Source organism: Megascapheus bottae, chromosome 7, assembly GCF_031878675.1.
Source record: "Megascapheus bottae isolate mThoBot1 chromosome 7, mThoBot2.hap1, whole genome shotgun sequence".
NCBI classification, from domain to species: domain Eukaryota; kingdom Metazoa; phylum Chordata; class Mammalia; order Rodentia; family Geomyidae; genus Megascapheus; species Megascapheus bottae.
The window spans coordinates 7644010-7669271 of NC_143515.1; the positions used below are offsets into that span (position 1 = coordinate 7644010).

The following is a 25262-nucleotide window of genomic DNA, read 5'->3' on the forward strand; positions in this document are numbered from 1 at the left end:
CTCAGGCCCTGAGCCCAAGTCCAGGACTGGCAAAAAAAAAAAAAAGAAAAGAAAATAGGGATAGTAATTACTTAGTATGGTAGTTTTAAGTATTAAATCACTTTATGTTAGTTACACTTTAAACATTATGACACATAGCATTTAGCACAAATGTTAATATATTTAAATAAAATCTGTTTTTTACGAATTATGTTGTTTTCGAATATAATTAAATAAACTTTAATGTTCAGGGATTTTATATAAAATACATTTTAAGTAGTTTTATTACAACTGTATGAGAAATAAAAATATTAGACATTATCCCAAAAGAAAATCTGAAGATTATTTTGCAAGTTGGAGTGATTTATAATACAACTCATATATTTACCTTAATACATCTTCCTTCTAGGAAATATTTACAGATTTGTTTTCCTTTGTGTTCCACTGTGTGCTGGCTAATAAATTCCTGAGTCATAACCTTCCATTTTTTCCCTGGTTTACTATACTGTAAGAAAAAAAATTCACTTGAATGTAACATGAAAATTAATAGATACTAAAGCACATAATAAAATGGATCTGAAAAGCAGTAAAAATTGGCAATTAAGATCAATCAACGTTGAACATTCTAATACTCTAGACTGAATTGGAAAGAAAGATACACTTCTACTGACTCTTGTTTAATGCTACTAGTGATTGCAAAGAAACCTTTTTCTTATTTATTTTTGCAGTACTAGAATATGAATTCAGTGCCTCATACTTGCTAAATTGGCATTCTGTCAGTTGAACAGGTAGAGTCCCCCTGTTTTTCACTGGCTATTTTTGAGACAGAATCTCACTTCCAAACCAGTGGGTGTACTAACAAACTACTTCTCCAATTTACCACAGACTTTTGTTTGCTTTGTTACTGGGGTTTTAGAACTTAGGGTCTGGTGCTTGCTAGACGGTACAATATCTCTGACATACTTCCAGCCATATTTGTCACTGGTTATAAGGATAAAGTCTTGCTTCCTCTTCAGGTTCATACCTGACATCCTACCCACCTATTTTTTTCAATAAAGACTTTTATTAAAGTTTTTCTTTGATCACATTTCTACGCATTTGAAACACATTCTTGAACGAAGATGTGATATTTGAAATTGATTTTGATGAAAACTTGCCTTGGGAAGCCATCAAGTCACATCAAGTCATCTTCAGACACAAATTTCTTCTAACTTGACCTCCTTGATTTTTTTTCCCAGAGAAGAGCCCAGGGTTCTTTTTTTTTTTAATTGAGATTAAGTGGTTACATATATTTTACAGTACTGTGGCAGTTATACTTACTTAATATCACAATAACTTTTGTACTTTTATATACTAAGCATCATTGTTCTAGATTACAAAATTTGTAAGTGTTGAAATATATAAGAACCTCTAGGGCCGGGAATTTGGCCTAGTGGTAGAGTGCTTGCCTAGCATGCATGAAGACTTGGGTTCAATTCCTCGGTACCACATATATAGAGAAAAGTTGGAAGTGGTGCTGTGGCTCAAGTGGCAGAGAGCTAGCCTTGAGAAAGCCCAAAGACAATGCTCAGGCCCTGAGCACAAGCCCCAGGACCGGAAAAAAAAAAAAAAGAACCTCTAGTCTTACACAGAATGGAAGAGTTAACTCTTTGAACACTGGCAATAAAAACATTTCTTCCAGATAGGCTGTTAGGTACATTTCTTCCCTGTGCTAGGGAATTGGTTTTTCCCTCTTTCTCTCTCATTCTCTCCATCCCAGCATCTCCCTTGCATTGATTAGATTTAATACCTGCATATCAGGGAAACCATGCCCATTTGTCTCTTTGGTCTTGGCTTATCTCACTCAACATGATTTGCTCTAGCTCCATCCATTTCCCAGCGAATTCCATTATTTTATCCTGTCTGATAGCTATGTAAAATTTCACTGTATACAGGTACCACATTTTTTTTTGATCCATTCATCTGTAGTGGGGCATCTGGGTTGTTTCCATCTCTTGACTACTGTGAACAGTACAGTGATGAATATGGATGGGCAGGTGTCCTTGTCATATACTGGGTCCTGTTTCCTGGGATAGATGCCTAGGAGTGGTATGGCTGGGTTGTAGGAGAGGCCTATGTTTAGCTTTTTGAGGAATCTCCTTACTGTTTTCCAGACTGGTTATGATAGTTTACATTCCCACCAGCAGTGTAGTAGGGTTCTTCTTTCTCCACATCCCCACCAGCATCTGCTATTGTCTGAATTCAGAATATTGGCCATTCTGGTTGGGGCAAGGTGGTATCTTAGGGTTGTTTTTACTTGGTTTTCTTTATAACCATGGATGATGAGCATTTTTTTCATACGTTTCTTTGACATTTTTACCTTCTCATCTTTACAAGTCTCTCTTTAGTTCCCTTGCCCATTTAGGGATTAGTTTGTTGGGTTGCAGGGGAGGCTAGTTTCTTAAGTTCCCTGTAGACGTTGGATATTAAGTCTTTGTCTGATGTATTATTTGTAAATATCTTTTCCCAGTTGGTTGACTGTCTTTCAACTTTAGTAGCTATTTTTATGTGCAGAAACTTTATTTTTAGGTAGTCCCATTTGTTGAGTCGCTCTCCAATCTGTTGTGATCCTGGGACTCTGTTAAAGAAGTTTTTACCTGTGCCTTTGAGATCCAGTGTCTCTCCTACTCTGTCGTGTAGTGGTTTCAGAGTTTCAGGTCTGATAGTAAGGTCTTTGATCCATTTTGAGTTTATGTTAATGCATGGCAACAAGTTGGGATCACTTTTTAGTTTTCTGCATGTGGCTGCCCAGTTTTCGCAGCACCAATACTTGAAGAGGCTGTGCTCATTCCACTCTATATTTCTGGCTCTTTGGTCAAACATAAAATGACTATAAGTATGTGGTTTCATTTCTGGATCTTCTGCTCTGTTCCATTGATCTTCTAGTCTATTTTTATGCCAATACCATGCTGTTTTTGTTTATTATGGCTCTATAGTAGAGTTTGAATTCTTATGTTTAATACCACCTGCATTGCTCTTTTTGCCTAGAATTGCTTTGGCTATTCTGGGTCTCTTGTTGTTCCATATGAACCTTTAGATTATGTGCTCAAATTTCTTTTTAATCAGTCATTGGGGCAGAATCTCAGGGCCTGGGTATGGGCTCCCAGCTCTTTTGCTTAATGCTAGTACTCTTCCACTTTAAGCCACAGCTCTAGTTAGTTTTCTAGTGATTAATTGGATATAAGAGTCTCACTGAGGGGCTGGGAGTTTGGCCTAGTGGTTAAAAGTGCTTGCCTAGCATGCACGAAGACCGGGGTTCAATTCCTTGGTACCACATATATAGAAAAAGCTGGAAGTGGTGCTGAGGCTCAAGTGGTAGAGTTCTAGCCTTGAGAAAAATCCAAGGACAGTGCTCAGGCCCTGAGCTCAAGCCCAGGACTGGCAAAAAAAAAAAAAAAAAAGAGTCTCACTGACTTTACTCCCTGGGCTGACTTTGAACCACAATCCTTCAGTCTCAGACTCCTAACTAGCTAGGATTAAGCATGTAAAGAACCCATGCCCAGCATTTTATACTCTCTTAAAGGGAGAAAAAAACTAATAGAAAATGTGTATTAGAGCCGGTCGTGATGGCTCATGCCTGTAAATCCTAGCTACTCAGGAGGCAGAGATCTGAGGATCCCGGTTCAAAGCCAGCCCAGGCACTAAAGTTGAGGGACTCTTATCTCCAGTTAACCACTAGAGAACCAGAAGTGGTGCTGTGGCTCCAGGGGTAGGGCGGTAGCCTTAAGCTGAAGAGCTCAGAGACAGTGCCCATGCCTAGAGTACAAGCCCCATTACCACCAACAACAAAAAAAATAAAGAAATAAGAAATAAAGAAAGAGCGGGCAGCACCACCACGGGTGGGCTCATGCCTAGCTACTCAAGAGGCTGAGATCTAAGAATCAAGGTTCAAAGCCAGCCCAGGCACAAAAGAATCTCAGACTCTTATCTCCAAATAATCTCTAGTAAAAGGGAAGTGGGGCTTGGCTCAAGGGTATGGTGGTAGTAGCCTTGAACTGAAAAGCTCAGGGACACTGGCCAGGCCCAGGGGTACGGCACTACCCTTAAGCTCCCCCAGGCCTAATTCAAGCCCCATGACCCACACAAAAAAAGGGGGGGGAGGAAGAAAGAATATGTGTATTAGCATTAATTATTAAATCTGAAAAATTAAGAAGAAATACATTAAGAATTTCACAGTTTTATTTGTTTTCCTCATTGCTCTGTTCAACTTCTGCTACTAGTATGAGGAAAGAGAAACTAAGATACTAAGCTATGCTAAATGCAATGAGTTACATTATAAACTTTACTACACAATATTGTTTATCTGCAAGTATTATGCAGCTCTGTACCTTACACATTGCTCTCAATAACTATTTATCCTTCTGCTGTGATTGATACTGCATGACTTTGTAATATGGAGCACAAAGCACAATCTACTGAAAACAGAAAATTGCCTCAGAGGTAACACATTAAGCAATAGATGGTAAGTTTTGGTACAGAGAGCTATGTGAGTTTGTAATTTATATTCATTTGTTCTAAATGAATCCATACATAATAATAAAAACATTTGTGAATCTAAATTATGCAGCTCTATAATATCTTAAGTGATTCTGCCAGAGTATAAGTAATTTGATTGTGAATTCCTGGGCAAATTGGATATACTTACATTTTAGAAAAAACCCTAAATGCTTTTTTTTTTTTTTTGCCAGTATTGGGGCTTGAATTTGGGGCCTGAGCTCTGTCTCTGAGCTTCTTTTTGCCCAAGGCAAGAGTTCTCACTTGGGCCAAAGTGCCATTTCCAGCTTTTTTTTTTTTTTTTTTTTTTTTTTTTGAGTAGTTTAGAGATAAAAGTCTTTCAGGGGACTGGGAGTTTGGCCTAGTGGTAGAGGGCTTGCTTAGCATGCACGAAGACCTGGGTTCAATTCCTCGGTACCACATACATAGAAAAAAGCCAGAAGTGGTGCTGAGGCTCAAGTGGTAGAAATCTAGCATTGAGAAAGTTCAAGGACAGTGCTCAGGCCCTGAGTTCAAGCCCAGTACTGGCAAAAAAAAAAAAAAAAAAGAGTTTCTCATTCCTGTTCAGGCTGGCTTTGAACTATGATCCTCAGATCTTTGTCTCTTAGATTAGGTAGGATTATAGGTGTGAGCCACAAGTGCCCAGCTACATTTATCTACTTTGTATTTTTGTACCTTTATCATAATTCTTACAGTTTTGAGTGCTGAGGATCAAATTCTAGTCTGACATCTATTGCCTAAACTATACCTTAGTTTCTCTTTCTCAAATACTCAAGGAGAGTACTCAGGCTCTGAGGTCAAGCCCCATGACTGGCACGAGAGACAGGAGAGAGAGGAGAGGGAGGAGAGAGAGGAGAGAGAGTTGAGAGAGATATCTTTATTTCTAGGTCACTTAAATTTATATCTCTATACTGAGATCATGACTAATTAAAAACAGAAATTATTCTTTTGGAAGAATTTATATTCATTTAATCTGAACTAGAAATTTTTCATTTACTAGAAAAATGGCATTAAAAACATAATGTTTGCTTTGCAAGCTAGTGGTTTAAAAGATGCTGAAACTCCTTTTTTCCTTGTATACAAATTCTCAGTACCTCTTGAAATTCATCCATTCCTGAGTAGACATTAGGCCCTTTATTGACTCGTCCCCCACGGTCTTTTCGTTTGATTTTCTTCGGCAAACCACGGCCCCGACCCATACTAAAACCTTTAACTCTCTGCTCAGTACCTATAAAAGTAAAAATATAATTCAAGTATTACAGAAAAACAACAATAACTATCCATCTATTAGTTTACAAATAATAGTATCTTTATAACAGTCTGCAAACTTCATTGTGTCCCCATATTTATTTTTAAAAAATTAAAGGAGGGGGCTAGGAGTTTAGCCTACTGGTGGAGTGATTGCCTAGCATGCACAAAGACCCAAGTTCGATTCCTCGGTACCACATGCATAGAAAAAAAGCCAGAAGTGGTGCTGTGGCTCAAGTGGTAGAGCTCTAGCCTTGAGAAAGTCCAAGGACAGTGCTCAGCCCCTGCGCCCAAGCCTAGGACTGGCAAAAAAGAAATAAATAAAAAATAAAAAAATTGGGGCTGGGAGTTTGGCCTAGTGGGAGAGTGCTTGCCTAGCATGCACAAAGACCCGGTTTGATTCCTCGGTACCACATACATAGAAAAAAGCCAGAAGTGATACTGAGGCTCAAGTAGTAGAGCTCTAGCCTTGAGAAAGTCCAAGGACAGTGCTCAGCCCCTGAGCTCAAGCCCAGGACTAGTGCAAAAAAAAAAAAAAAGTAATGGAAGGGCAGTGAATGTCACCTCACATGCATGAAGCCCTGAGTTCAATTCCTCGGTATCACATACACAAAAAAAGAAAGAAGTGCCATTGTGGCTCAAGGAATACAGCAATAACCTTGAGAAAGCCCAAAGAAAGTGTCCAGGCCCTGAGTTCAGGCCCCAGGACTGGCAATCAATCAATCAATCAATAAATAAATAAACAAATCTAGCTGGGCACAGTGGCTCACTCCTATAATCAGAGCTACTCAGGAGATTGAGATCTGAGGATCTCGGTTCAAAGCCATCCCAGGAACTAAAGTCCATGAGACTCTTATCTCCAATTATCCACTAGAAAATGGGAAGTGGTGCTGTAGCTTAAGGGGTAGGGCAGTAGCCTTGAGCTGAAGAGATCAGGGACAGTGTCCAGGCCCAGATTTCAGGTTCCACAACCAACCCCCAAATTTTTTTTTAAATTTAACTAAATCAACAAATTACTTCATAGTTATTGCTTTTCCTCATAATAAGGGGTTTTATCACAAGAGATACTGAAAATATAGGAAGCAAGGAGGGAGGATACACATAGGCACAGAAGCCAAAACTTGTTTTTTTTTCTTTTTAATTTCTCTAAGGTTAATGTTAACCACATGTTATTAAAGTTAATCATATTCCTAATTTAGGAAGACATTCACAGATACCGATGTTTATTTTATAGAAAACAAGAAAAAAAAGGATGGGGCTTGAACCCAGGGTGTGGGTGCTGTCCCTGAGCTCTTTTGCTCAAGTCTAGCCTTCTACCATTTTGATACACAGCTCCACTTCCAGTTTTCTGGTGGTTAATTAGAGATAACAGCCTCAAGGACTTTCCTACTCTGGCATGAGACCCCTGGTTGGATCCTCAGCACTGAAAAATATGCAGAAAAAAAGAAAATATTACTTGATTTAAAAATTAAGTTAGGGCCGGGAGTTTGGCCTAGTGGTTAAAGTGCTTGCCTAGCATGCATGAAGACCCGGGTTCGATTCCTCGGTACCACATACATAGAAAAAAGCCGGAAGTGGTGCTGAGGCTCAAGTGGTAGAGCTCTAGCCTTGAGAAAGTCCAAGGACAGTGCTCAGGTCCTGAGCTCAAACCCAGGACTGGCAAAAAAAAAAAAATTAAAAAAAAATTAAGTTAGGGTGGTTAAGTTATAATACAAATGAATTATTCATTTTACCAAAGTCACACTGATGATAAGCTCACTAATAACCTTAACACCTACAAACAGACACACATAAATGCATATATAAAATTCGCTTCACCAAAATAAATCAAAGAAACTAAAATTTGAAAAGAACAAACTAATTTTCTCCTAAAAAGAAGATAACATTTGGCAGAGATTCATAGAGAATTTTGTGGGAGCGAGTTCAATTACAAGTAAGTGCAACACATTTTTGGATATCTACTTTGTATATGGATCAACTACTTTGTGATGGCTATGAGTTCTGATGTTCAAATTACTTTCATATATGTTTTTTTTTTAACAGTACTGAGTTTTGAAGTCAGGGTCTTACAGCTGCTAGTCAGAGCACTCGAACAATGTCTCCACCCTCTACAGACTTTAGTTATTTTTCACGTAGAGTTTTATACCATTAGTCTCAAAATATGATCTTCTTCATGGCATTAGGTTCTGTTTATTGACTACAATAGAATTTCTGTAATTTTTGCCCAAGCTGGTCCTGAACCACAATCCCCCCATACTTGAGTTGCTCAGATTATAGGAATGAGCCAACTGTACCTAGTTTAATTTTTTGTTTTAGAAATAAAAGAAAGGGTTTGAAATCAGGGCCCAAGAGCCACACCTCCAGCTGTAATTTACTCTTAAGAAAAAATGATTGCTGGGGCCAGGAGTTTGGCCTAGTGGTAGAGTGCTTGCCCAGCATTCATGAAGATTGGGATTCGATCCCTTGGTACCATATAGAAAAAACCTGGAAGTGGTGCTGTGACTCAAGTGGTAGAACTCTAGCCTTAGGAAAAAGCCCAAGGACAGTGCTCAAGCCCTGAGTTCAATCTCTAGGACTGGCAAAAAAAAATGATTGCCAAAATGTTTTCTGAGGTACATCTAAATATGGTGATTATGGGATAAACCACAGACTTTAAAAGAATGGGTGCAACCTAAATCCCAAATAATTACTGTCCTACCAACAAACCTAACAATTTTTTATGAAAACTTAATCTATTGGTTAAATAGGATGCAGGTTTTAAAAGCTATTCATTCAGTTAGGAATAACTGAGATATAATTTATAAACAATAAGTATATTTCATTTTGAAAATAATGGTCAGGAAAATTCTAGAGGAATGTTCACCCAAAATACTAATAATTATTATCTTTGGGTGGTAGGAATCACATTAATTTTATTTTTATCTTTGATCATTGCTAGATTACCTTTTCTATACAGGAAAAGCTTTCTGCATTTGGTCATCTATCACTTTCATAAGCCGAGGGGTAAAAACAAAGGTGAAAAACAAAAGGTGATGCCAAAGAGTTGGTGGCTCATGTCTGTAATCCTAGACACTCAGGAGATGAGATCTGAGGATAGAGGCTCAAAGTCAACTCTGGCAGAAAAATCTGTGAAACTCTAATATACAACTAACCAACAAAAATTTAGAATTGAAGCTATGGCTCAAATGGTAGAACCCTGGCCATGAGTAAAATCCAAACAAAATCACAAGGCCTTGAGCTCAAACCCTAATGTCAGCACAAGTAAATAAAGAATACTCTTTTTTTTTTTTTTTTTGGCCAGTCCTGGGCTTAGGCACTGTCCCTAAGCTTCTTGCTCAAGGCTACCATTCTACCACTTGAGTCACAGCTTTTTCTGTTTATGTGGTTCTGGGAAATCAAGCTCAGCACTTCATTCATGTAAGCACTCTACCACTAAGACACATTCCCAGCCCTATTCAACTCTTTAAAAGGAAACAAGCAAATTTTCCAAACTGGATTTATCCTTGATACCACTGCCAATGGACTCAAGAGTGACATTTAGCCATTGCAATAGCATATTTACATGCTAGGCAAGCACTTTACTGCTAGGCCACATTCCACGAAGTGGTGCTGTGGCTCAAGTGGTAGAGTGCCAGTCTTAAGAAAGCCCAAGAACAGTGCCCAGTCCCTGAGTTCAAGCCCCAGGATTGGTTTTTTAAAAAAAAAAAGAATCATATTTATTCACGACTGAATCCTTTTTTTTTTTTGTGCCAGTCCTGGGCTTGAGCTCAGGGTCTGAGTACTAACCTTGGACTTTCTCAAGGCTAGAGCTCTACCACTTGAGCCTCAGCACCACTTCTGGCTTTTTGTATGTATATGGTACTGAGGAATCAAACCCGGGTCTTTGTGCATGCTAGGCAAGCACTCTACCACTAGGCCAAACTCCCATCCCCTGACTGAATCCTTTTTTCAACAATTAAAGAGTGTGGGCAGGGGTGGCTCATGCTTGTAATCCTAACTAGCTATTCAGGAAGCTGAGCTCTGAGAAACACAACATGGTTCAAAGGGCAGAGCAGTCTATGAGATTCTGACCTCCAATTAACCACTAAAAAGCCAGAAGTGGAAATATGGCTCAAATGGGAAAGCAATAGTCTTGAGCAAAAAGCTGAGGGACATTACCCAGGCCTTGTGTTGAAGCCTCAAGCACAAAATAAATAAATAAATAATCAATAGGTAGTTTCATAAAGTATGGGAGCTCGTCACTTCACCTTTGCCTCATCTTGCTCTAGTTTTTTGAAGTACATTCATGAAATAACCCCTATATAAGATTAATTTGAGCTGTATGTGACTTACAGAATCTGACTGGTATGCCAGCTTGCACTTTAGTTTTTCCAGGTACCACATACCTCAAATAGTAAGTAAACATGCAGTAGCTACAGAAACTTATTTTCTCATTTTGAAGCTTAAGGATTTACGGCCACTACTTATATTTACACAGCAAAGGTGATTGCCACATTTGAAAGTCTAATGAAAGAACAACTTCTCAATATTCTATGATTAATGGCTAAAATATAAAAGTAAGTAATAGAGCACCAGTTAACTCTGTAACTGTATACTGGCATCATATAGCAGGGGAGAGAAAAGTAAAAGAAACCTTTGTTATACTTTCATATACTTTAAAATATATTAGATACCATTTTACTTTAAATGTTAAGATATTATGCAGACTGAAAGAGCTGTAAATTTATATCCTTGACATCTATAAAAATAAATGAAAATAAATGTAAGTACCACAAGAAGAAGCTGATTTTGAGAAGGGAGCTAAGAAATGTGCTATACTGATACTTGATGGCTCCAAATTGCAATTCTCAGACCTCAACCTCCTGAGTATAAGGCATCATATTCTAAAACCGACTAATTTCAAACTTACCTTGATGTGGTCCTTTCATTCTCTGTTTTTTCTCCATTTCTTTAGAATATGATGACCCATAAGGACTATTTGATGTTTCGTTACTTTGTCTGTAATGTTTCAACTGATCGGAATAATCTTCCTCTGTTTCCATGTTGTAGTTACCAAAATTATCATCACTATAATTACCAAAGTTGTCATCACTGTAATTACTATACTCATCATATTCTTTACTTTTAAATTTCTTGTTATAGTGACTCTTCTTTGATGTCATGTAGCTTCCTGATATATGTCCATGCTTTAGAAAAAAAAAGGGACAATTATTTTCAGGGTATTTTAAAATTACATTCAACAGCTGACAGAAACATAGGGCATCCCCCCTGCCCACACACTGAAAGTTGAGATTTAAAAAAAAGTTAACATTTCAACTATTCATTAGTACTTATATTCTTAAATACCAAGTTCAAGAAGGTAAATGCACTTTTTTTTTTACCAGTCCTGGGCTTGAGCTCAGGGCCTGAGCACTGTCCTTGGACTTTCTCAAGGCTAGAGCTCTACCACTTGAGCCTCAGCACCACTTCTGGCTTTTTTTCTATGTATGTGGTACCGAGGAATTGAACCCAGGTCTTCGTGCATGCTAGGCAAACACTTTAACCACTGGGCCAAATGCACTCTTGATATATTAAACATCATAATCTTTTTTCCTTAGCTTTTGTTTTTCATGTTCTATGTCTTGATATTCACATATATAGAACTACTTAAAATCCAAACCACCAATTCTTTCTCCAAACAAATGAAAAAAATCTTTTTGTTTTTCTCCAAAGATTTTTTTTTTTTGGTCATGGAACTTGAACTCTGGCCCTGGGGCTGTCCCTGAGCTCAGCTCAAGGTGACCCTCTACTGCTTGAGCCACAGTACCACTTCATGCCCAGACTGGCTTTGAAACGTGATACTCAGATCTCAGCCTCCTGAGTAGTTAGGATAACAGGCATGAGCCATTGGCACCCAGCCAAAGATTTCATTATTGAAATTAAGTAATTACAAATATTTCACATTACTGTGGTGTAGTTATACACAATGACTTTTTTACTTTCATAATAAGCATCAGCATTCTAATCTGCAAAACTTATGAATGTTGAAAAATACAAAAAACTCAAGTTTTACATAAGAAAAAAGTTTAACTCTTCGAACAATGACAATAAAACTGTTTCTTCCAGATTGGGTGATATGTATATTTCTTTCCTTTTACTAGGTGTTCCCTCTTTCTCATTCCCTTTCTCCTATCACTGGTTAGTTCTGTGAAACAATTTTTTGAAGACTGTAAAGCAGCTTGAAAGCAAACATATATCTATATCTATCTATATCTATCTCTCTATACATATGTATATATTCCCAAGATATTGAAAAGTTCCCAAATGATATAATATTTAACCAAAAAATGTGTGAAACATTTTACAAAAAGAAAATGTTATTTTTGTGTGTGTGTGGGTGGGTCACAGGGCGTGAACTTGGCCTGGGTGTTATCACTGAGCTCTTCAGCTCAACGCTACCACCCTATCCTTGAGCCAAGCCCCACTTCCTGTTTTCTAGAGGTTAATTGGAGATAAGAGTCTCAAGTCCTTTTGTGCCCAGGCTGGCTTTGAATCTTGATCCTCAGATCTCAGCCTCCTGAATAGCTAGGATTATAGGTGTGAGTCACCATGCCTGGTGAAAATGTTATGTTTTCTAACAGGAAGAAAAACTTTAAAGAAAAACATTAAATAGTAAAACACATCTAGTGAACAAACTGATCATTAGAAACTATTAATTACAACAAGCATTGGGAAACAAAAAATACAATTTGGTCCTAGAAGTTAAGTTAATTATAAAACTAAAATTTTTCATTGAAATACTTTTAATATTCACATATCCTGTTGATTTTATACTAAACCGAGAAAAAAATGTATATAATTACAACTTGAAATCTAAAAAAGTATGCCTTATCATTAGCTTAATACATTTACAATGTATTAAAGTGTTATGTTCTAATATTAATATGACTAGAGAAAATTAATTGGAACATAATGCTTTTCAAATTTTAAAAGAATTTAATAAAACTTCATTTATAACAAGAGAATTAGTAAAGAATTAAACATACTCAATTTAGCAAACTGATAAAGTCCCAAGATAGATAAGGACAAAAAGAACAAACAACACTTAATCAACCAAGAGAAAAAAAATACCTAAAGTATAAGAATCCATAAATACCTCTCAATAATAATTCTAAATGTAAAGGATCTTGACTCACCATTCAAAAAATACAAAACAAGTACCAGTGGCTCATGCTCGTAATCCTATGTACTATCTGGGACAGAAAAGTCAGTGAGACTCTTATCTCCAATAAGCCAAAAAGAAGCAAGTGGAGCTGTGATTCAAGTGGTACAGCACTACCCATGAGCACAAAAGCTCAGGAACAGCACACAGGCCCAAAGTTCAAGCCCCAAGACCAGCATCAAAAACAAAACAAAATCCCTAACTGATTTCATTAATAAATAAGATCAAACTGTTTCTTGTCAACAAGAAATAAAATCTCATAAGCAAAGACATAGACAGATTATTAGTCACAGGATACACTAAGTAAGTGAAGTCAAAACTGAGCAAGCATATCCACACTTATATCCGACTAAAGAAATTTCAAGCCAAAAGTAGTCAGTGACAGTAAAGAGACTTATTAAATATAAGGGAATCATAAGATTATATTATTGTAAATGCCTATGTACTAAGTGCTAAATACACCTTGTTTTATAAAATACTGTGGCTGGGCACTCGTGGCTCACACCTGTAATCCTAGCTATTTGGAGGCTGATATTTGAATATCATGGGCTTCAACTCTGGGCCTGGGCACTGTCCCTGAGCTCTTCAGCTCAAGGCTACCACCCTACCCCTGGAGCCAGAGCCACAGCACCACTTCCCATTTTCAAGAGGTTAATTGGAGATAAGAGTCTCACAGTCTTTAGTGCCTGCGCTGGCACTGAACCTCGATCCCCAGATCCTCAAATCCCTGCCTCCTGAGTAGCTAGGATTATAGGCAGGAGCCACCATGCCTGGCAAGACTGTGAAACTCTTACCACCAATAAGCTACTCTGAAAAATCTGAAGTGATTCTTTAGCTCAAGTGGTCAAGTGGTAGAATGCTAGCTTTGAGCAAAAAGAAGCTCAGAGGTAGTGCCCAGGCTCTGAGTTCAAGCCCCAGGACCAGCAAAAATATAAAATAAATGAATCAATGAATAAAAGACAGACATATTAGGGTCAGTAATTTAGCCTAGTGGTAGATTGCTTGCCTAGCATTCATGAAGACCTGGGTTCAATTCCTCTGTACCACATATACAGAAAAATCTGTGGCTCAAGTGGTAGAGCTCTACCCTTGAGAAAGCCCAGGGACAGCTCAAGCCCAGGACTGGCAAAACAAAAAACAGACATATGGACTTATGGACTTATAGGGATATCTATGGATACAGTAATAGTGGGTAACTTCAATACAAGGCACACATGAACAGATAATCCAGACCAAAATTTCAACAAAGACAACTAAATTAAAGTGCACCATAAATCAAATGGGCTTAACAGCCATCTACAGAATATTCTATCCAATTGCCATAATATACCTTTTTCTCAGTAATCTACAGAACTTTCTCCAAAACAAATCATAATTTGGGCCATAAAGCAAATTTTAATATAGTAGAAACAAATGAAATAATATCCTATATTTTAACATATCACAATGGAATGAAATTAGATACTAATAATAGGAGAAACTATACAACAACACACTAAGTTTGACTAAGAGAATAATACACTCACTGAAACAAAGAATTGAGTTTCTGAAAGGATAAAGAAGATTGAGAAATCCTACCTTAATAACAAAAAGAAAGATGGAAAGACAAATTAATAAAATTAAAGATAAAAGGATACCACAACAATGTCAATGAACACAGAGGACTATTAGGGAATACTTATATTACTATAGTATAGTATATATAATACTATAATCATAGATTATAGCATACATGCTATATATTATATGCTATATAGCATATATTATATTATATTATATACTTATATTATTAGGGATAACTTATATTCTAATAAACTGGAAAATCAAAAAGAAAGAATAGATTTTTTACATACATATGACCTACCTAAATTGAACCAAGAGGTTATGAGCCTCAAACATATCTATAACAAACAATGAGACTAAAATCTCCCCAGTAGAGAAAAGCCCAGAATCAGACGGATTCAATTCTGGATTTTTCCAGACTTTTAAAAAACAGATAACACTAATACACCTCAAAATACTTCTGGGCAGACAAATTTGAGACGCTCATCTCCATCTAACTAGCACAAAGCCATAATAAGCTGAAGTAAGCTCAAATAGCAAAGCACCTGCCTTAAGGGAAAAAGCTGACTGAGAGTTTGTCAGGCCCTAAGTTCAAGCCCCGGTATTGGCTTGTGCGCATGAACCTGTGGGAAGGTACACACACACACACACACACACACACACACACACACAGCAGCAGCAGCACCTTAAAACCACAATGATATACCTCTTCATAGTCCTTTACCATTTCCCCTCAAATATAGAAAATAACAAGTATGACAAAGATATGGGAGCATTATCTCAAATATTTCTGATGAGTTTGTATAATGGTGCAGCCTCTACAGAACATAGCCTGGCAGTTCCTCAAAAAGTTACACATAGAAGGTTAGGTATTATAGACTCATGCCTATAATCCCAACTACTTGAGAGGCAGAGAACAAGAGGACGGCACCTCAAGGTTACCCTCGGAAGAATGTTAGCAAGATACTATCTCAATTACAACAGAAGCATAGAAAGGAGGATCCTGGTTTGACTAGTCCAGGCAAAAGCACAAGATCCTCTACTAAAAACAAAAGCAACAAAAATAGGGCTGGGCCCTCAGTAGATGAATGGATCAGGAAAATGTGGTAGGGGGTGGGAAGTGGAAGAAAAGTGTGGGAAGGGGTAACAATGTTTTAGAAGTAATATACACACTATCTTATGAATATAACTGTAACCCCTATATACATCACCCTAACCCTCCCCCAAAAAATATGTTGTATATATATATACACAATGGGGTTTTATGCTTCCATCAGAAAGAATGACCCTGCCCCATTTGTAAGGAAAAGGAAAGACTTGGGAAAAATTATATAAAGTAAGCTAGACCCAAAGAGAAGTAGGCTCCATGATTTACCCCAAGATCTACAATATGTCTGGTATTTTTAACAGGGGATCTCAATAACCCAATTGCTCAGTTCATAGGTATATAATGAAGCAAATTATGCCGAACTCCATGATACGGAAACAAGAGGTACTTATTGTGTCCTGTATGTAGGGTTTTTTTTGGTTTAGCTTCTCTTAGTTTTCTGTACCTTGTATCTTATATATAAGATTATTGGATATGTAGACGGGAAAGGGAATCACAGAAACAGCAGGACCAAGGATGGACTAATGAAAAATTGATACTCATTTGACACTATGTTGGATATGAACCTTACAAGTTGGAAGTGGGGAATAAAGAGGGCTAAGCAGGAGAAAATGAGGGATGGGATAACAATGCTTAAAAACAAATGTAATCATTACCTTACTTATGTAACTATAACTCCTCTGTTCATCACCTTTTCAATAAAAATAAAGTTAAAAATAAAAAATAAGGGGCCAGGTGTTTGGCCTAGTGGTAGAGTGCTTGCCTAGCATGCACAAAGGCCCGGGTTCAATTCCTTGGTACCACATACATAGAAAAAACTGGAAGTGGTGCTGTGGCTAAAGTGGTAGAGCTCTAGCCTTGAGAAAAGTCCAAGGACAGTGCTCAGGCCCTGAGTTCAAGTCCCATGACAGGCAATAAATAAATAAATAAATAAATAATAAATAGAAACAGGGCTGGGAATGTGGCTTAGTGGTAGAATGCTTTCCTAGTATGCATGAAACCCTGGGTTTGATTCCTCAGTACCATATACATATAAAAAGCTGGAAGTGGTGCTGTGGCTCAAATGGTAAAGTGATAGCCTTGAGGAAAGTTCAAGGACAGTGCTCAGGCCCTGAGTTCATGTCCCAGGACTGGCAACATAAATAAATAAATAAACAAACAAATAAATAAATATAGAATTACAAGTAATTATATCCTTAAGTGTACACCTCCATTAAGGGTTCTCTAAGGGATTTTATACACCTACATCCATAAGCATAATTATTTAAAATAGCCAAAAGGTGGCATTCCAAATCTGTAACAATAGATTAAATGACAAATGTGTGTATGTACATACAGTGTAGTATTATTCAGAACTAGAATAAAATTCTGATACATAAGATAAACCTTGAAAATATGTTAAGTGAAATAAGCCAGACAAAAATAAAAAATATTATTTGACTTCAAATATATGAAGTTACTAGAATAAGCAAGTTTATAGGCAGAAAATTAGAATAGTACTTACCAGGGGGCAGAAGCAAGTGGAAGTAAGGGGCTATTGCTTAATGGGTATAAAACTTCTGTGTAAGACAAGAAGTTCTGAAGATTAATAGTGGTAATCACAAAACATTGTGAATATAGCAATGCCACAAAATTGCACACTGAAAATGGTTAAAATGACAAATTCTCTTATATGTCTTATGACAATTAAAATAGGCCATACCTGAGAAAATGGAATGTCATAATCCCTGTAGAAACCAGTTCTTCTTTTATGGGAACTTTCTGTATGTTCAACATCTGAATCAAGGCTATAGTCTGAACTATCACCACTAGGAGAATTATGCTAAAGGGAAGGGGAAAATATGTTACATTTTAGAATGATGAAATTTAAGCTTGTAACTAATAAGCTTCTTTCAGTCAGTGTGAACCAATAGCTTATATTCGCAAAAACAGTAAATTCAGAAAAATAATTTTTTTATTTCAGAAAAATTTTTGCTGCAAAGGCCATTACCATCCCAACTCTTCCAGTTTTCTGGAAGGAAATGTTGCTTCTCTGTGTTCAAGAACAATAATTAATTAATTAATTAATTAGCTGGTCTGGGGCTAGAATTCAAGGCCTGAGCCTCTCTGTGTTCAAAGATAGGGCTCTACCACTTGAGCCATAGCACCACTTGTGACTTTTTCTGTACATGTAGTACTGAGAAATGGAATCCAGGGCTTCATGCATGCTAGGCAAACACTCTACCACTAAATCGCATTCCCAACCTCAGGAACTTTATTGAAGCACATTTCTCATCATCCCTATGGTCCAAGGGACCTAAATAGAAATCTCATGGGCTCTAAAATGATCCTACATTTAAACTACACTTAAAGGAAATAGAACTGCTTGCCCATCACCAAGAAGGGTCCTAAAACACAAGAAAGGTATGCAATAATTTGTTAACCTAAAAGTGAATTTCTTGTACTTAATTCTACTGCATGGAATATGCCAAAATATCCTAAATTGACTATAAGAAATAAATCCAGTCTCCAAAATTACATGAATGAGCTGGAGGTCAGTAGCTCATGCCTAGCTACTCAGACAGCTCAGAGCTGAAGAACCAAAGTTTGAAGTCAATGTGAATAGAAAAATCCCTAAGCCTTCATCTCCAATTAACCAGTAAAAAGTTAGGCTGGAGGCATGGCTTCAAGTGGAATAAGAAAGCTCTAATACCAGAAAAAAAAATGAAATGAAAATCACTAGTAGCCAGGTGCTGGTGGCTTATACCTGGCTAAGATCTGAGGAGTGCATTTCAATGCCAATCTGGGCAGGAAAGTGTTGAGTAGGATTCCTCCATTTTAGACGAATCCTTTTATTGGTTGATTAATCCTGGAGGTTCCTATACCATTCTCCATTTGTTACCTTGCTTTATTTACACAGTTGCCAATTCTAAACTGGTCATACTTCTTTATTTTCTTTCTTTCTCTCTCTTTCTCTTCCTTCCTTCTCTTTCTCTCTCTTTCTTTCTTTCTTTCTTTCTTTCTTTCTTTCTTTCTTTCTTTCTTTCTTTCTTTCTTTCTTTCCTTCTTTCTTTCTTTCTTTCTTTTGTCCTGGGGCTTGAACTCAGGGCGTGAGCTTGGGCTTTCTTAAGGCTACAGCTCTATCACTTGAGCCACAGCACTGTTTCTGGCTTTTTCTATGTATGTGGTATGGAGGAATCAACCCCAGGTCTTCATGAATGCTAGACAAGCACTCTACCACTAGGCCAAACTCCCAGTGCCCACTGGTCATATTTCTTTTTTTTTTTTTTTTTTGCCAGTCCTGGGCTTGAGCTCAGGGCCTGAGCACTGTCCTTGGACTTTCTCAAGGCTAGAGCTCTACCACTTGAGCCTCAGCACCACTTCTGGCTTTTTTCTATGTATGTGGTACCGAGGAATCGAACCTGGGTCTTCATGCATGCTAGGCAAGCACTTTAACCACTAGGCCAAACTCCCAGCCCACTGGTCATATTTCTATCTAAGATTTAAACCATCTGTTTGCATTTTTGAGGTTTGTGGAGATAACCTGTTGGCACAATGTAGATACTAGCAATGAGATTTTTGTTGTGCTAACCTAATTGCTATGCAGGCAATTAAAAGGAAGCTTCAAAAACTAGCCCACAACTGCTGCTGCCAAATTTTTCCTGGTTTTTTAGTCTATACTTCTCTTTCTTCCGTAACCTAGTTCACATTATTCTCCTTCAAGCACCCTAATGTTTTCTTGATACTACTAGTTTTTTACTTATTATATTTTCTAGAAATGCAAACTTTTAATTACCAGTACAATTCCAAGCATTTAGCATAGAGACTTCCATAATAAGCATGTGGTAAGATATATGAGTGAGTAAATAAATGAACGATGGAACGGTGCCCACACTGCTAATCTGTTTTTAGAGAATGAAACCTCCCTTAACCTTCTAATTTCCTTGCCCACAGTTTTCCATCCATAAAAGGCTATTTTAAAAATCGGCACTAGGATTTACCTTGATCATTTTTTAAAATTTTTATTGTTATTATAAAGGTGATATACAGAGTACCTTGATGATTTTGTGTGTGTATATGCATGCGCCATGTACATGCACATGGCCCTGAGGTCTGAACTCAAGGCCTGGGCTTTTTTGTTCAAGAATGGCACTCTACCACTGGAGCCACAGGTCCATTTCCAGCTTTTTGCTGGTTAGTTAGAGATAAAAGTCTCACAGACTTTCTGCTAGAGCTGGCTTTGAACTATGATTCTCACATCTCAGACTCCTGAATAGTTATTATTACCAATGTGTGCTACTAGCATCTAGCTCTTGATCATTTTTTTAGTATTTAAAAAGTTTATATAATCATTGTGCTTAGAAAATTTTCTAATCACCTAGGTAGCAGTATTTAATCCATGTATTTTTATAAGAAAATAGGCAATCAATAGTGCTAATTTTCAGCATTTTATATTTCTAGATTGCAAAAAAAAAAAAAAGCATATATAAAGTTGACTCTGCTGGGTGCAGTGGCTCATGCCTGTAATCCTAGCTATTCAGAAGGCTGAGATCTGAGTATCACAGTTCCAAACCAACTTGGACACCAAAGTCCATGAGACTCTTCAATTAACTACCAGAAAACCGGAAGTGGAACTGTGGCTCAAATTGGTAGAATACTATCTTTAAGCTGAAGAGCTCAGGGACAGTGTCCAAGCTAAATTCAAGCCCTGAGACCAACATTTAAAAAAAGAAAAAAGGAAGCTGATTCTAACTAACCTTATGCTTCTCACGTTTCCTCCTTTTGGATTTTTTCTTCTCTCTTTCCTTCTTGTGTTTTTTTCTTGATTTTCTGTAAGCTTTTTCATTTTTCTGTTTTTCATTTTCTTTTGTTTCCTGCTCTTGTGTTTCTTCAAATCCAGTGTCATCTATTTCACCATCTTCCAATTCACCATCTTCTCTGTGGAAGACAATAAAAATGTAAAATATCAAATGTTCTTCTACAGCAAATATTAGAGAAACATTTCTGAAGGCATTTACCAAGAATTTGTTACACTCATTTATAGATAAGGGATTTAAAAACTTTTGAAAGACTGAGTATGTGGCTCAAGTTGTTAAACAGCAGCCACAAGACAACCCAGTACAAGGCACTAAATCGAAGCCCTAGTACGAAAAGAAAGCAAAGGCAGAATAGGAGAAAGGTGGGGAAAAGCTTTCTCTATAAAGGTCCAAAAATAAATGTTATATTTGCCAGCCATATATAATTTATTACAATGTTTTTCTTTAAAAAAAAAATCAGGGGCTAGGAGTTTGGCCTAGTGGAAGAGTGCTTGCCTAGCATGCATGAAGACGGGGGTTCGATTCCTTGGTACTACATACACAGGAAAAAAAAAAGCCAGACGTGGTGTTGAGGCTTATATGGTAGGCTCTAACCTTCAGAAAGTCAAAGGACAGTGCTCAGACCCTGAGCTCTAAGCGCAGGACTGGCAAAAAAAAAAAAAAAAAAAAAAAAAATCAATGTGGCTAAGAGCATGGCCTAGTGGTAGAGTGCTCACCTAGCATGCATGAAGCCCTGGGATTCGATTCCCTGGAACCACCACATACACAGAAAAAGCCGGAAGTGGTGCTGTGGCTCAAGTGTTCGAGTGTTAACCTTGAGCAAAAAGTATCCAAAGACAGTGCCCAGGCCCTGAGTTCTAGCCTCAGGACTGGCTAAATAAATAAATAAATAAAATAATAAGTGGCTCACACCTGTAATCCTAGCTGCTCAGAAGGCTGAGATCACAGAATCAAAACCAGCCAGGGCAGAAAAGTCCCTGATATTCTTATCTTCAATAAACTACTCAGAAAAAGCTGGAAGCAACACTGTGGCTCAAGTGGTAGAGCTAGCCTTGAGCACAAAGAGGCTCAGGGACAATGCCCAGGCCATGAGTTCAAGCCTCAGGACTAGCAAAAAGCAAAGCAAAACAAAACTAACAAACAAAAAACACTAAGAATTTAATAATCACTCTCAGAAGCCAAAATTTGCTAGCCTCTAAAGTTGGTTCATATCACTGACTCTCAAAATGAATGAATGTGTGAATACAGGGCTATCCCAAATATTACAACAATTACTTAAACTGCCTACAAAAGATAAAAACCTAAACTAAAATATTTAACTACAGCAATAAACTTTCAACTAGCAACTCATAGGTATCTATAGTTTTAAAGTAATCTATACTACTCATCAACAAAGTAAACTTCAAAGTAGACAATTTTTTTTCATGGGTCATGGGGCACAAACTTGGCCTGGGCGCTGTCCCTGAGCATTTCACCCCAAGGCTAGCACCCTATCCCTGGGCCTGGGCATTGTCCCTGAGCTCTTCAGCTCAAGGCTATCACCCTACCCTTGAGCCAAGCCCCACTTCCAGTTTTCTAGAGGTTAACTGGAGATTAATTGTAGTTTCAGGTCCTTTTGTGACTGGGCTGGCTTTGAACCTTGATCCTCAGATCTCAGCCTACTGAGTAGTTAGGATTACAGGCATGAGCCACCTGTGTGTGGCTTAAATTGAAGAATTTATTATTATTTTGTGGCTTAGGTTTTGTTGCTTTTATCTTAAAATTTGTCAAGCCAGGTGTGGTGGCTCACACCTATAATCTTAGCTTCTCCTAGCTACTTAGGAGGCTGAGATCTGAGGATTGCTATTCAAAGCCAGCCTGGGCACTAAAGAATGTGAGACTCCTATTTCCAATTAATCACTAGAAAAGGGGAAGTGGAGCTTGGATCAAGGGGCGGGCAACAGCCTTGAGCTGAAGAGCCCAGCGACAGCATCCAGGCCCAGAGTTTAAGCCCCATGACCCACAAAAAAAAATAAATTCCTCAACTTAAATCCAACTTAAATGCATAGTAAAGTTACACATCTATGTTTCAAATACTAGAAGTTTTGCTGTTAATATGAAAGCTGAATCCTAGAAACTGACTTTTATTTAGATTATGGCATTTTATAGTTTAAAAAGCCAAAATATTCTTTGATGATATTGTTAAATATAGATAAGCCAAATGATATACATGAAAGGATAAATACATACTATAATTTTAACATTTAAACATCTTTCTGTAACACTACAGCTTTCAAAATTCAAATTACAAGAAAGACATGTTTCTGTAGAACAGCAGCAAATTGGAAACACCAAACATGCACACACTCGTGCAAAAAGCCAGAGTGGAAGTATGATTCAAGTGGTACAGTGTTAGCTAACTGAGAGTGATGCCCTGAGTTCTATCCTTAGCACTGGCAGAGGGAAAAAAAAAATTGGTTATAAGTTCTGATGACTGAAACTATAGAAAGATTATGTGTCAACACTACTTCTATTATTTTTTATATGTTTAAAACTTCCTACAAGGCAGGGAGTTTGGCCTTGTGGTAGAGTGCTTGCCTAGCATGCACAAAGACCTGGGTTTGATTCCTCAATACCACATACATAGAAAAAAGCCCAAAGTTGTGCTATGGCTCAAGTGGTAGAGCTCTAGCCTTGAGAAAGCCCAAGGACAGTGCTCAGATCCTGAACGCAAGTCTAGGACTGGCCAAAAAAAAATAAAAAGAAAAAAAACTTGCTACAATAAAAAGATAATCTTTAACCTTAATCTTATCATTGCATCCTGTACAAGTTCAAATGTTTGTTTGGTGATATGTCTCTAGATCTAACATGACACTCTATTGTTTACTTGATGAATAGATTATAATCTCCATTACTCTTACATTATAAAACAAGAATATATGATAGCATCCTAAATTGGCTATAATTGTTACTAAAGAACTTGAAAATTCTTGTGAGGTAGACTTGGCATTCTATTTTAACAGAGTTCTGAACTTTTGACAGGTAGGCAACTTTATGGCCCAAGAAACTCAGTACATATGTTCACTAAAAGACATGTATAGCCAGGCGCCTTGGCTCACACCTGTAATCCTAGCTACTCAGGAGGTTGAGATCTGAGGATCAAGGTTCAAAGCCAGCCTGGGGAACAAAAGGACCTGAGACTCTTATCTCCAATTAACCTCTAGAAAGTGGGAAGTTGGGGCTTGGCTCAAGGGTAGGGTGGTAGCCTTGAGCTGAAGAGCTCAAGGACAGCGTCCAGGCAGAGTACAAGCCTCATGATCCACAAAAAAAAAAAAAAAAGACATGTATAATAGGGGCTGGGATTTTGGACACGTGGTAGAGTGCTTGCCTAGCATGCACAAAGACTCAGGTTCCATTCCTCAGTACCACATACATAGAAAAAAGCCAGAAATGGTGCTGAGGCTCAAGTGGTAGAGCTCTAGCCTTGAGAAAGTCCAAGGACAGTGCTCAGGCCCTGAGCTCAAGCCCAGGACTGGGAAAAAAAATGCTTTAATAAGTCATAACAGGGCAGGATTTGGGCCTAGTGGTAGAGTGCTTGCCTAACATGCACAGAATCAATTTCTCAGGACCATATACACAGAAAAATGTCAAAAACTGTTGTGGCTCTAGTGGTAGAGCTCTAGCCTTGAGAAAGCCCAAGGATAGTACTCAGGCCCTGAGTTCAAGCCTCAGGACTGGCAAAAAAAATTGTATACACAAATTGAAAGAATAATAAAAAATTTAATAAAAATATAAGTCATAACAGTAAAAAACAAATAAGCCCATAAACTCCTATGTTCAACAGATAGAAAAATTATACTATAGGGTAAAAATTAACTACTGTTACAAAAAACAATATAAGGACCGGGAGTTTGGCCTACTAGTAGAGTGCTTGCCTGGCATGCACAAAGACCCGGGTTTGATTCCTCGGTATCCCACATACATAGCAAAAAGCCGGAAGTGGTGCTGAGGCTCAAATGGTAGAGTGCTAGCCTTGAGAAAGTCCAAGGACAGTGCTCAGGCCCTGAGCTCAAGCCCAGGACTGGCAAAAAAAACAAAAAAAAAAAACAAAAAAAAACCAAACAATATAGATGAATATTACAGATAATGATGAGGAAAAATAATAATGAATAAAATTATATAAAGATGAATAAAAAAATTATATAATTGGAGGGGAGGGAGAGAGAAACCAGAACATATTATGTCTTGGAAGAATAAACATTCAGACTTTCTTTTTATCATTTGTGTTTCTTTCTTTTACTATGTCTTTTCCTCAACTTGAGCACTTTATAGCATAAAAATTTATCTGGAAACCATTTCAACTAGAGCTATTTAAAAATATAAAACATGCATGCTGAAATGTTACATGTGAATTTATGTTCTATTTTAAATGCTTGATGAAATGTAGACTTTGAAAATTTGTTATTAGACATAAAACACACTATGTTTTTAAATTACTTTCTTTTCCTTTAGACTATTTATCATTTCAGCATTGATACAGGAATAGAAATAAATATTAAGTGAAGTAAGCCAGACTCAAAGGAACATAGGCTCAATGGTTTCCCTCATTTGTCATAATCAGTAGAAACCTTGGGCTCTCTTAGCAGAGATTTGTAATAGAGCAAAATCTATATGCATAAGGCCATATAGTATGACGCTAAATGAAAGGACATCTAGGATATAGAAACAAAAGCCATATAATGAGTGATTGTTGTCCTTAATGTACTGTTATCTCTCATCTCTTTTGCTGTCCCTTGGTTATCTCATATTGTTACAGTAACTCACTTTGTTATCTGATATATTGGATATATTTGTA

General features: G+C 37.4%; 1 protein-coding gene across 1 annotated transcript in view; it reads right to left on the reverse strand.

Moving 5' to 3' along the window:
• Positions 1-25262, reverse strand: part of Zc3h6 (zinc finger CCCH-type containing 6) — a 56596-nt gene that overhangs the window by 16056 nt on the left and 15278 nt on the right. Inside the window, exons 2-6 of the mRNA XM_090336370.1 lie at positions 20369-20549; positions 17335-17454; positions 10670-10946; positions 5607-5740; positions 368-484 (exon numbers count right to left, since the gene is read on the reverse strand). Coding sequence (XP_090192496.1) covers positions 368-484; positions 5607-5740; positions 10670-10946; positions 17335-17454; positions 20369-20549 — 829 coding nt within the window. The remainder of the gene's footprint in view (positions 1-367; positions 485-5606; positions 5741-10669; positions 10947-17334; positions 17455-20368; positions 20550-25262) is intronic.